Here is a 13,849-nt window from a genome sequence, read left to right as displayed (position 1 = left end):
ATAATTTAAGCATATACACATCCTTAAATTTGTAGTTTATTTTTTAAGCCTAAAATATTAATGAACCAATTTTGAGGAAAATCAATCAATTCTTATTAAAAATAGTTTCAAAGAAATTTTGTTTAGGAGTAAATTGATTATTTATTTCCTTTATACTTCATGTTATCTTTAGATGCAAGTTTGGAGGATATGATGAATGTTAGAATTCCATTTTTCGTAGAAATTCTTTGATTCATGAACCACATGTTTGGGTCAAAGCCACACGTGCAGTGAATAATGATTCATCTTTCTTTACATGTGTGTTACTTTTTTCTGTCTTTACTCCATAAAAAAACATCATATGGTTTATTTTCATTGAATGTAATTCTCTTCACTCAGTTTCACTATTGTATGAACAGAGAACTCCGAAAATGAGTCTCACAGCCTATTTAATACCTGTTCTAGAGTCAAGAGATATCCCAACTTCTTCCTCTAATTCTTCAGTTTAGTAACATATCCTACCAACTCTTGAAAGAGAACTAAAGATAAATTGAAAAATTACTTTTCAACTTCCGATGATAAAATTGTTAGATAAATTTACTCCACTTAAAAATAACCTAGCAATTGATTCATTCGCATTTCTGCGGAAGTTACTGCTTTGAATTTTAGAATGATGAACAAAATCGACTTCTTGATTTAGAAAATTCATTTTTATGCATCAAATAGTCTCTTTGATAATACCAATTTTTAATTGTCATTTCAAAAAAAAATGATTGATAACGAAAATTATGCAAATTATGATTCAATATTCATTGATAATTTTTTTATTTTTCACAGTAAAAAAAAATTTATTGCAACACAATGACTCAACTCGTTATTTCACGTTTTAGTGGAATTTTAGCATGATAATGTACTCTCATCGCCCAACTAATTATTAAAACAAGTTAAATATTAACAATTAAAACCGTGAATTGTAAAATATCATCGCATCATCTGTGTCACAATAAGTCAAAGGTTCCACCGTCACTTGGAACCTTGAATCAAGCAAATGGATAGTGAAAAAAGAGAGATGAAAAAATTCACCAATCAGAGGTATGTTATGAACAATCATCAGTCATCAACTCAGCATATAACTCAACATTTCTTCTATCTTTTCTTCTTCTTCTTCTAGCCCAGACACATTACATCACATTACATAGTCAGAATAATCAGAAGCAACTTAAACGAGTCGTGTGAGTTACCTACAGAACAGCAGCTGTTGAGCTGATCGAGACTGCCGGCTTATTTCAGTCGTGATTGTGCCATCTAACACGCAGCACGTTGGCTTCCTTGAAGGATCCCACGACAACTCTCGAAGAGGAAAGAGCATGGACTAATAAAGGAACAAGAGACCTAGAGAAAAAGAGGGAAGAAAAGGGGACAGAGGAGGCAAACTTGAAGAGTCTTTTCTCCAGTGTTCCGTTCACCCTGGACCCATTCGGCCGTGAACTAGTGTTGTGTCAACTATATCTTTATTCGTTGAGTGTAATATCCTGAAATAGGACTTGATACTCATCACTCTTACTATCGAAAGTCGTATTATTTATTTATTGTTGTTTTCAATAGGATAAATGGTTATTTTAAAATATTAGTGTTAGTTTAATTAAAAATTTTAAAACATCAACTTTTAAATAATTGATCAATGTTTAATAGAAAATTGTTTAGTGTTTTTTAGTTATTAAATATTTTTAATTAATTATACTAATAAGTATAATTAAGCAATACAAGAATAATTAGCTAATAATTGAGAACAAATCAATTCCAATCGAAAGTTCAGTGAACTTAATCATGTGATGAAGGTCATGGAGATCTCATCCAGAACGAGAATTTTATGGGAACGGAAATGAGTGTGAGAAAGTGTGTAAACAATTAAGTAGGAAATTAATATACTAAAGGGTGGATAAGAATTTTTAAATAGTGATTTGATGATAATCAAGGGTAGGTGTATTGTTAAAAGAAGTTGAGTGAGTGATGCAAATTAAATAAAAGGGCATTAGATGCCTCATTATTTAACGTCTTGAAGCAGAACCGCAGATGCTATTGTAATAAAAAAAAGAACCGTAAGAGGTTAATCCAGCATAAGAGTAGTGGTTTAACGGTGCCTCCAACTCACTGACGTTAAAAGTTGACTTGCATTTGCACCTCATTGACCGCTGCTTTTAATACACATGGAGAAGAAGAATATTCATTGGTAAGATAATATAGATGATGGTACTTGTACATTTTGTCCTACTAGTTACTCAGATTCTTTCTTTATTCAATAGCACAATGGTAAAAATAATTCAGAACTGTCTAATGATGCTAAATGAATGTGCAAAGTGTCAGTTAAATGCAAGAATCCTGGTTTCAAAATACTTATAATCAATAAAATAATGTTAAGAAGTTATTTAACAACTACTCTCACAATCATTGCCACTAAAAAAAATCTTCAATAAAAAATTGCTCTAATTACATAGAATTAACTGTCGCAACTGATACCAATTCTAGGGGTACAATAGTAGCGGCAACATTATTACATACTTTTTTACTTATGAATGGAACAGAAAAACGTCAAGATAATTAGCTAGAGAATATCTAAAATTTATTCTAGATTAGATAAAAATTCAGAGTTTTGTAATTTAAATCAAAAAAAAATAATCTTGTATGTGGTCTTTCTTAGTAAGTCGTTCAAAAGAGTGATGTTCTAATTATTAGGATTTTATTAAGAAGATTATACAATAAGTTAAACAAAGCATAAAGAAACATTGACAAAACACACTTGTCTTACCTTGAACATCATGACAAATATTCATGACCTCGTTTGTCCAAGACATAAATTTGCATGACTTAAGTCATTATTTCAATTCAATTCTCCTGACATTTCATCTCTTAGTTACTACATCATCATCATCATCATCAGAGGACTCTTTGTTTGAACAGACTAAGTCCCTTAAGGCTCTTCACAAATCCGTTATGGATAATGAGGTTTTTTAATTTCTGTATTTCAGATCAGTAAAATGAAAGCAGAAAGAAGCAGAAAAGAAGAAGTGAAGATACTAAAAATTGGCGAGATAAAGTCCAAATTCAAAGATGAAGAGGACACTAAATTCGAACGGTGACAAATCGCGGGATGCTTAGACATCGTGGCATAAGAAGTGCCATTTTCGGCCTCTTTCTGGGCTTTTTACTTGGTATTTTTATGTCTAATTATCGTGACATTAATAGTCCAACTTCACAACATGTTCTCCAACGACCATCTCCAACCAAATGGTCTCCACTTATCCAAAACCTCAATACCAACATTTCGTCGTCAAGTCTTGCCTTCGTTGGAGTTATGACTGCTCAAAAGTACTTGGATTCAAGAGCTAAAGCTGTTTGGGAAACTTGGGGCAAACAAGTTCCAGGAAAAATGGCTTTTTTTTCATCGGAATATTCACAAGTACCAGAAAATTGTCCAGATTTACCTCTCGTTGCTTTGCCAACTGTAGACGATGGATATCCACCGCAAAAAAAATCCTTCTTGATGCTCCAATTCATGTGGAACAATTTTGCAGATAAATTTGAGTGGTTTATCAGAGCTGATGATGATGTTTACATAAGAACTGACAAATTAGAGAAGTTACTGAGGTCCATTGATTCAAGTAAGCCGATGTATATAGGTCAAGCTGGAAGAGGAAACTCTGAAGAGATAGGACAGCTGTCTCTAAATTATGATGAAAATTTTTGCATGGGTGGACCTGGTGTTATTATATCCAGAGAAACGATGAGGCGAATTATTCCACACATAAAAGAATGTTTGAAGAATTTGTATACCACTCACGAAGATGTTGAATTGGGCAGATGTGTTAGAAAGTATGCTGGTATTTCATGTACTTGGAGTTATGAGGTAAACATCATTCTTTTCATGTATAACAGATTTTTAATTTCAATTTAAAATTAATTTCTTAGAATAAAATAAATTTGTTCAACTTTTTTATATCTAACTCCAATTAATTTAGATAAGATATAAATGAAAATGCTTCTTTAATATTTAATTTAACCTATAAAGTGAGAATTTTCATGATTAACTATCTTTACTGATTACTTATTTTCAATCAGGTGGAGGATTTCACGACAATAAACCAACGAATACATGAATTTATGGAATGGTTTTTACGTCAACTATAAACGTCTTTCATGAAGAATTACCTGTTTAAAGTCACATAAAAATTTTTATTGTAAAGTAAATAATACAAACGTAAATAGATGATGAAACTTTTATTATTTTATTTAATATGAAGATAACACTTCTGATGTTTCCGAAACCTTTAATTTTGATTATTTGCTTGCTATACCAATTAAGAAATATTTTTTATCTTAATTCCTAAAAAATTAAAAGAAGTGTCAATCAATAAACTTAATAAGTACTTCCAGAGAATTAAAGCTTTTAATTTACATCAATAATTAAAAAATAATTAGAAAAAAGGCTTGTTTTTCTTGTTTCTTTCTAGATTATCGATTAAATTAGAAAGTTATTGTTATAATCGATGAACAAAGCTATTCAAAGCAGCTTTTTAATATTTATAATTACATCATGATGACTAATATACCAGTCGTTGACATCCTAACGTACACCGTGAATAATCAGAATAACATTGAGTAGAAATTCTAGCATAAAAATTTCAACCCAGACCGGTTTTTCTTCTATTAGATACATTTTCTTCTAGGTTTTTAAATATCGTCATAATAAAACCCCAATAATTATCTTGATAACCTAAAATTATCATAAAGTAAACAAAAAATAATTGATGAATTAAGCACGTACGCAAACTCGTAAAAAAGAGTTAATTTTAGATATATATGATTATTGAAACATTTTTTTTTGTATTTACATCGTCATTGGATGTTAGATCAGATTATTAAATTGATGTGACAAGTAATTTTATATCATAACACTTCACATGAAATATGAGTGAAATATTAGTTTAATAAGGATGTTAATTAACTATTAGATAAATGTTTGATAAAATAAATAAATGTTGAAATTAATTCATTTAAGTGTATAGCCTTAACAGTTATTTGAGTTTAAAATTGTATTCGTATCAAATGATTCAATTTCATGCTTATTATACTCCAAAAATAGCAGAAAGAATAACAGTAGCTTTATTACTAACAATTAAACAAAAAAATAGCTTATACAATTTTTAAACTAATTGGTCAATAAATTTGAATAATTTAGACATTAATTTAATATATGAATATTTTTTCAATACCAGTAATAACCGTGAGATCTTTTCAACAAATTTTATTGCTTGTTCAAAAACTCCTTAGAGTCAAAACTAATTTAAACAGGAGAAACGATTTAGTTGAATAAAAGAAACATAGAATGCAAAAAAAAAATGGTAAAATTTATTCCAAGAAAAAGATCAACACTTTTTGCATTTGGCCTTCCTACTGTTAGATACTTCTTCACATCAGTTTCTTTCTCTGTTTTACAACCATCTAGTAGATGGAAGAAATAGCTCAGAATAGATGCTATTTATAATTATATGACAATCCAGAGATGATGAAATAGAGTTGTAAAAAATCGATAAAATTAAAATGAAATTTACTTTAAAATCTACAGTAAACTTTATTCTATTTGACAATGAATAATATTTGTTTTCTTATTGAAGTGTACCGTAATCTCAGAATTGATAAGATTAAAATTTATGCTTTTCAGATGCAATCAATTCTCTATCATAATAGTAGTGGAGATCAATCATTCACTGGGAACTTAAAAAGAAGAGAAGTTCATCAAGCAATCACATTGCATCCAATCAAAAATCCTCCACACATGTACAGGCTTCATAATTATATGCGGGTAAAAAAAGAATTATTAAATTAACATCAATTGATTGAACTCTAGCTTGATATATGAAAGAAATAAAAACTATTTAGAACAATTATTATCAAAAAATAATTACTTATATTGAATTGTACTGAAGATGTTACGTTTCTTTTACTCAGTTTCATATATTTTTTGTTTGAAGAAATGAACTCTGAAATAATAGTCTTGGAGATAGCATGTCCCTTCTAGATAGTGCATCTCATATATCAAGTTAGATTAGTTATCAGTTTAAATTGTTCAGTGTTTAGAGTTTGAATATGTTACAAGATGTATTTGAATAATTATAACGATTTCAGGGTTTGAAAATTCAAGATTTACAGCAAGAAAGAGTATCACTTTATCAAGATATTTATTCAACTGCCAATTTATTGGGTAAAGATGTCGACGAATTTATAAGACAACCATTAGCTAGAGATGTAGAGCTTTTTCCGCATGATTTAGATGCAGAGGATTACTTAAATAATGTAGAAATTCTGGGTAAGTGATTGATAATGTACAAAAAAAAAATTGAACAATGGAGATACCTTTTTTGGTTTCAAATTAAACTATCTGAATTAATAAGTATAATTTGAACAATTGATTGTACAAATTGAACTTATCATGAATGTTTAAATGTATCTCACAGTTCGCTTCGGTCTATCAGACAGACTAATCAAAATTTTCATTATTTCGTTCTCATACAATAATGTCACGGACAATTTAGTCTATCATCAAAACGAATTTACTCTTTAAGCCTATCCTCCGCATTTTTATTAACTTGAAAAAATTTTAATAATTTTAATATATGATAATCATTCACCAATTATGTAAGATCAATTTTATATTTTATGTTTTTTTTTTTTCATTAAATGAGCATCGTTAAAATTGCATTCTGTTGAAGATGAAATAACTATAATTAAAGTTAATTATGCAAAGAGTGTTTTTTTTTCTGTTAACGACACAAAATGATGAATAAACTTCAGTCATTTCTGTTTCTTCTTAGAGTATTGTATTGAAAGTCATTCGGGTAAATTAGACACTAACATGATATTAATAATTTATTACCTTTCTTCAGGTTTACCAGATGGTCTAAAGAGCTTTAAACCTCGATCAGCTCAAGAAGTAATACCATGGGATTTTATTTCTAAGTCAGAGTACAGTCTCGTTGATTCAAATCCTCGAAGAAGAATTTACAGTCATGTTAAAGAAGGCCTGGAGGACATCACGAGAGAAGTTATGGCTTCAATAAATTCATGTTCAAGGCAACGAGGTCGAGTTGTTGAAGAAAGATCCACGCTTTATGGATACAGAAGAGTTGATGCTTTTGGAGCAGACACAGTTTTAGATTTACTTTTAGTCTACCGAAAATATCGAGGCCGAAAGGTTACCCTTCCAGTTAGAAGACATGTTTATGTTCATCAATGTTTCACAGGTATTCTTTCAAAGTATTTCATTAGAAAAAATTGACAATCAATTAAATATATTTTTTTTATTGCAGGAGTGGAAGTAAGAGAAGTAGTGAACGATGTGGAAGTCAATCGTAAAGATCGAGAATCTCAAAAACCATCAAACAGTATATTTTCCAGAAACTTCTTGTTCAATTACCCCGACATAGACCAACAAGATCCAGTCGAGGATAAAATAATTCATTTCATTGTCCCATTATTCGGAAAGTTCGTAGCATTTGAGAGATTTATGAATAATTATGAACAAATATGTTTACGTTCAAAAGCTAAGACTGAACTTATTATAGTTTTATATCCTCATCAAACTGAGAATTCATTTGACAATACGAAGCAACTATTAAGTAATATTAAGAAGAAATATTTATCTGCTAAAATAGATATAATTGATGGCTCTGGTAATTTTTCTCGAGCAAGAGCGTTGGATTTAGCTGTTTCTTATGCAAACATGGCAGACTTATTATTTTTTATTGATGTAGATATAACTTTTACAGCTGAAGCGCTAGATAGAATTCGTTTGAACACAATTATTGACAGAAAAGTTTACTTTCCAATAGTTTTTAGTCAATACGATCCACAAATGGTTTATAAAAATTCCGAAAATCATGATTTCTTTGTGATAAACGAATTTACTGGCTACTGGAGACAATTTGGCTTCGGAATAGTTTCATTGTATAAAAAAGATTACTTGAAAATTGGAGGATTTAATTTATCGATTAACGGCTGGGGTAGTGAAGATGTTAACTTCTTTGAAAAAGCTGTGAATTCTGATTTAACTGTCTTTAGAGCTCCTGATTTAGGATTAGTTCATATTTATCATAAAGTTGAATGTGATCAACAATTACCTCCAACCCAATTATTGATGTGTCGAGGAACGAGTACTGAAACCCTGGCTAGTGTTTATACTTTAGCGGAAATTATTAATCGAAGACCAGAATATCTGCGGTTTGCCAAAGTCAAACGTTCTAAGTTATCTCGAAATGTGGGAAGTTGATTTGTTTAATTAATTACTCATCGGTTAAATTGCATTTACTGAAAGTCAATAAATACACTTTGATAAATTGATGCTTAGCCATAGTAATTTCTATCATTTTTTAAAGAAAACAAATATATAATATTATTTGTGTGTATTATTGTGTTATAAAAAAATTTATTTGGATCAAAATATTTAATATTGTCATACTCAAAGTCTAGTGACTATTTATTCTTGCTCTATTATCAAGAAAATATTTATAATTCAACATTACTATTATTATTATTATCATCATATTTTATTAGGATAGATTTTTATTCTGAATACTGATAAACTGTGATTACAAATAAATGTTCAGTTGTATAAATGAGCAGTATAACTCACAGATCCGGCAATTTATAGTAAATGTTATAAAAAAATATATTTCCCTCAATTAATGTTAATTAAAATTAAATCCAAAAGAGTATATATCATTAAATATTGTATATTAAATGAATTAATTGTTAATGAATATTGTCATTATAATTATGACAATATATTATATTATATATTTTATTGATTGTAAAAGAAGTGCCTTGTCTTGTAAAAAGAGAAATAAATAATTGAATTTAAATCGAGATCTTTTTCGTCTAGTCAAATCAGCCATCACTTGAAGGAAACGAGACTTGATACGATTTAATTTTTATTTCTCTTCAATTTTTAATTCATTTGTATTAAAATATTACATAGCTATATTAATTATCGTGATTGTAATTATAAATACAATGAATAATAATACAAAGTATAAATAAAAAACAATATATTCATTACTTTATGCTAAATATAATTTTTTGACAGATCAAATATGTAAATTGATTTTCCTGAATAATGTATATAAGATTGAAAAATTGTAATTTAAACAATTATTAATGCATAACTTATCATGTAGTATATAGTTAATAATATTTACAAACATCAATGATTAATTATTTTATAATTATTTATTATTCTTTGAAAAAAAAATAATGGGTCAGTCAATTTGTTAATCTTAATTACAAATCGTTATTAATTAATATTCGACTAAATGTTTGTATTTTAATATTATCAGCTACTTATCGTCTTTTTTTATTGGAACAGTCATAAATTTTTACTTATTTGCCGAGTAAAATGTACAGTAGAATGTGTTTAAAATAAGATAATAAGCTTATCATACTCGGAAGCTCAAGGACACTTGTTTTTTTTAATGTGCGACTCCGGAGCAACTGTCGTTGTTATAAGTAACGAGCTATCTAAGCAATTACACTTCAGATTTCATCACTTATTAAAGTGTATATTTGATCATTCTTCACATAGAGTTACAATTACATAATTAACTAATAATAATTTATCAATTGTTCAATAATTATGCAGTGTCAAAAAACTGTGCTATCAATCAGCTGTTTAGTTTTTCTAATTATTCCTGATTTAATTTCGGCCAGAATTTTAAGTGAATGCGATGCAGCACGTGAACTTACCAAAGCTAAAATTTCTCGGACCTTTTTAAGTAATTGGGTAAATATATTTTGTTATTATTATTATTATTAAAAAAAAAGAGATCTAAAAAATTTAAGATGATCCGATCAATCATGTCAAGACTGGACCAGTTATATTAATAAACATATTGTTAAAAATAATTTAACTAACTTGATTGACACGATAAGAGATCTATAATTATTGAGAAAACATGATTGAATAATATATAAGTATTATTTTATTTTATTTACATAAACACTGATACTTATATGAAATAAATTAATTGGTTGATAAGTAAAATAACTAAACCTATGAATTGTCGAAACTGACAGATCATTAACATGATATAATGTATTATTCTTGTCACAATTTAAATAATCATTAATCAAAAATGCAGGTGTGTCTGATGAAAAGTGAAAGTGGATTGGACACAAATAAAATATCAGGTCCAGGAGTAGCATCAAGTTATTCCTATGGTATTTTCCAAATCAGCAGTAGCCAATGGTGCAAAAGAGGAAGAAAAGGAGGAGACTGCAATGCCAAGTGTGAAGATTTTGCTAATGATGATATTTCAGATGACATTGAATGTGCTAAGAAAATAGCTGAAATGAAAGGTTTCCAATATTGGCCGAAATGGTTGAAGAATTGTAAATCCGGAAAACTTCCTAATGTAGGAAATTGCAAAAGACGAAGGTCACTTTCTGATCTTATCATTCCCCCTGTTGAAAATACAATATAATATATTTATTAATAAATTCAATTGTTTTCAAAGTGTAATCAGATACAATTTTAAACTCGATTAAAAGATTAAAATCATATCTAATATCACTGGTGAATAGCGATAATTATTAACAATAAAATAAGTGTTAAGTAATGATACGTTTACGTATGAAATAGGAAGTGAATGTTTTAATCCAACATTATTAAGAAAGATTCCAGAAACAAGTATAATATCGATAATCTGTCATGATATTCTTAAGTAGGTACAATTTGATGATAGATAACAACAGTCAGTAGCACTAATACAAATGTCACAGAAATGATACGATCGATCTTAGTTTTATAAATTCAATGAACTGGACTCGATCCAAGTTGATGTAACTGTTTCATTTGAGTTAACTGTTTAGAAATGGCCGAAGAATTAGAATTACAAAAGCTAAAAAGAATGTTCGTGCTATGATTATAAAAAATCCAATACGATTTCTATTTTTTCTATTATCTTAGTCATTATCTGAAGATTAAATGTCAAACATTCATGTCAATCACGTCTACAAAAAGTATTACTGACGAGAGATTATTGAGTACAAATTCGAAAATTAACTAATTTCAATCGATATTTTGACTAATAATAAATGTAATTACTGGAATTGATAATTGATATGTATTTCTTAGAGAATTGTTCAATAAATGGTTATCATCAATGCGATTAATAATCTTTTTTAATTTGTAGACAGCTTATCCTACAATTATTGAGAAAAATTAGCACATCATAGATAAGTAGCATCAACCACAGAAGCCTAAACAAGAAATTTATTACGAAAAGTTAAATATAAACCTCCTCTTATGTAAATAAGCAATATACATAACTGTTTAAGATCTAAAAATAAATGGATTCCTCAATCTTTTGAAATATTCAGAATACTAGAAAAAAATGTACACATCTCGAAAATGAATTCGCAAGCAGCTCAGAGAGCTTAATACAGCAGTTGGCAAGCAGGTGTTGAGAATAATATTTGTCTTGACATTTGTGTATGTATACAATGTGTGCAGTGAAGAAGAGTGAGCATGCATGTGACTCCTTTCACTAGCGGAAGTGAAGTCTGATGTAGAAGAGAAAAAAAGAGAGATAACTCGTGAGAGCGCACCAGGTCATCATTCAGACGGATAGATGATAGCTAAAGATAATTAGCAGCTACATCATTTATCCATCTATCTATATATCCATCCATTATGGCAATTAGAAGGAGAGACAAATAAGGAAGAAGATGAGTGGAGAAATGAAGCTAAGAATCATCAACATTTTCATGATTAAATTTTATTTAGAAATTTTCAATTCAATTCCCCCGTCTACCGATCAATTGCCGTCAATTATTTTGTCTCTAATAAATATCTATTGATATGGAAATGAGGAGAATAGTGTGAGTGATTCAGACGGACATGTAGACAGACAAAATGAGGGATGAGGAAATAAAAAGATAAGTAACATGGAATAGAAAAAAAAAACCTTTCTCTTGCTTGAGTCTCAGACGGAGACGGTGAAACTCGAGCGAGGATCGACCTTTGGAGAGGTCGATCCTCTCTGATACTTTGATGAAAGTGAATTACTCGGACTTTTTATCCAATATTATGACTTTTTAATAGTTACTATGAAATATGACTTCAGAATAAAAATACTAATATTTATTTTTAATCATTTCAATTATTAAGTACATCACTTAACAATGAAATATTTTTTTGTTTTAAATAAGTTTAGAAAAATTAAAAAACTTACAACTCGATTAATGATTACATAAGTAATTGTAATTCAGTAAGAATATAAAAACAATGACAAATATTTATCCCACCAAACATTGACATTTCTTTTGTTTGTTCAATTTATTTGAAGCCATTGAAATAATACGTAAGACTCGAAGAAGGTTAATATCATTTCTGAACAAAACAATCTTTTTGTGTAAAACAATAGGCAATAGAAAAAAAAACAATTTTAAAACTGTCTTTGAAAGGTCGATTTTTTTTTGTTTTTGAAACATCCTGATGAAAGTTAATTGTAATGACTTGTCTTATCAATCATTGTAATCACTTTATTACACCGTTATTATAATTTTAACAAAGCACGAATGAAGATTGGCTATTTAAGATTTACTAACCTTAAATAATCAATAAATATTTTTATGTGAAATAAAAATCAAATAAAAAATGCACAGTTTGGCGACAAAAATTTGACGTGATTTAAGGTTAGTAAATCCCAGCCTTAAATAATTAAATCACGTAATGCAATTTTTTGTACGTGCAAAAGAAAGTGATATGTAATTTAGGTAATTTATTGAAACAAAAATTTAAAGATTCAAGATTATTATGGTTATTGTTTTTTTTTGGAGCATAAAACAGGTGTTCTTTATTTAAATTTTGTACTCTGATGACCTGCAGCTTCAATAACTTTAAACAGGAAGCGTTTCTCTAGTTTCACATACTACATACCACGTGTGATAATTAGACATGGGAAGATGTTATAGTTACAACGTTACGTGCGTTTTTCGGTCTAGAAATTTGAAATTTAGGTTCAAAAAATAAAACTATTTTACGTCATACCAAATTATATCATGAGTACTAATTATTATATAGTTCAGTAATAATAATTATAATCATCAAACTACCTAAAGTAATCAAGTCAATTTGCTTTTATAACACAAAACCAAGTTATTTGTCATCAGTGAAATTGAAAATTACTTAATGAACAGGTATTTTATGTTACTCTATTACTTAACGACATATTTCTAACTATTTTTTCTTTTAACTTATATATATATAAAATATATCTAAAAATTATATCAACCAATTTCATTGTTAAATCAAAGAATACTTTTATTGATAATTTTTTTTTTTCAATGTAGGACTTGGAGGAATTACTTTAACAATAAATCATCATAAAAAATCAACTTACAGACATTAAGCACATGAAAAGATTATAATAATCCTATAATTTAGATGCAAAATCATTTTTTTAAACAACTTGAAGGCAAATGGAAGAAAAAAAATGAGAAAGGAAAGAGTCTAAAATATGTTAATTTCACAAAAGTTATAAAAAAAAAGAATTAATAAAAATAAAATAATAATAACGATAAGAATAATAATGATACGGAGGATGTTGAAGAAGACCCCGAACGCGGTCGAGCGAAAGTTCCATAAGCCCCCAGGGTCTCTGTACTCTCCCCTTTCATCTGCCTAAGATACCTAACTTCTGCATCAGACTCTACAAATATCCAATGCAATTGCGGAAGACATACACTTCCATTTGGAGATATAAAACACGGAGAATATTGAAATTCCCCTTGAGATTCGAAATAGTGTCCACCAACA

At 28.6% G+C, this 13,849-nt stretch overlaps 2 protein-coding genes across 2 annotated transcripts; both read left to right on the top strand.

The window, feature by feature from the left end:
- Positions 1-1,663: 1,663 nt before the first annotated feature.
- On the top strand, positions 1,664-9,042 carry Chsy (Chondroitin sulfate synthase). The gene is made up of 6 exons (XM_035087460.1): positions 1,664-2,209; positions 3,006-3,883; positions 5,699-5,839; positions 6,163-6,343; positions 6,921-7,277; positions 7,344-9,042. Exons 2-6 carry the CDS (start codon positions 3,128-3,130, stop codon positions 8,300-8,302), a joined length of 2,394 nt encoding a protein of 797 aa, XP_034943351.1. The 5' UTR covers positions 1,664-2,209; positions 3,006-3,127; the 3' UTR covers positions 8,303-9,042.
- Positions 9,043-9,528: 486 nt separating this feature from the next.
- On the top strand, positions 9,529-11,202 carry LOC118069391 (lysozyme c-1-like). The gene is made up of 2 exons (XM_035087465.1): positions 9,529-9,811; positions 10,170-11,202. Exons 1-2 carry the CDS (start codon positions 9,665-9,667, stop codon positions 10,509-10,511), a joined length of 489 nt encoding a protein of 162 aa, XP_034943356.1. The 5' UTR covers positions 9,529-9,664; the 3' UTR covers positions 10,512-11,202.
- Positions 11,203-13,849: the final 2,647 nt, after the last annotated feature.

The sequence above is a fragment of the Chelonus insularis genome, unplaced genomic scaffold, assembly GCF_013357705.1.
Source record: "Chelonus insularis isolate UGA/USDA-ARS -01 unplaced genomic scaffold, ASM1335770v1 contig_408_pilon, whole genome shotgun sequence".
In the NCBI taxonomy this organism is placed as follows: domain Eukaryota; kingdom Metazoa; phylum Arthropoda; class Insecta; order Hymenoptera; family Braconidae; genus Chelonus; species Chelonus insularis.
The sequence above is the reverse complement of the archived record's forward strand: the minus strand, read 5'-3'. Positions and strand labels throughout refer to the sequence as shown.

Excerpts from the sequence above, each read along its gene's own strand:
- LOC118069391 (XM_035087465.1), top strand. The coding sequence starts at position 9,665 with ATGCAGTGTCAAAAAACTGTGCTATCAATCAGCTGTTTAGTTTTTCTA. Across the intron at positions 9,812-10,169 it reads GGACCTTTTTAAGTAATTGG|GTGTGTCTGATGAAAAGTGA; the intron begins GTAAATATATTT and ends TCAAAAATGCAG.
- Chsy (XM_035087460.1), top strand. The coding sequence starts at position 3,128 with ATGCTTAGACATCGTGGCATAAGAAGTGCCATTTTCGGCCTCTTTCTG. Across the intron at positions 5,840-6,162 it reads GGCTTCATAATTATATGCGG|GGTTTGAAAATTCAAGATTT; the intron begins GTAAAAAAAGAA and ends TAACGATTTCAG. Across the intron at positions 7,278-7,343 it reads TGTTCATCAATGTTTCACAG|GAGTGGAAGTAAGAGAAGTA; the intron begins GTATTCTTTCAA and ends TTTTTATTGCAG.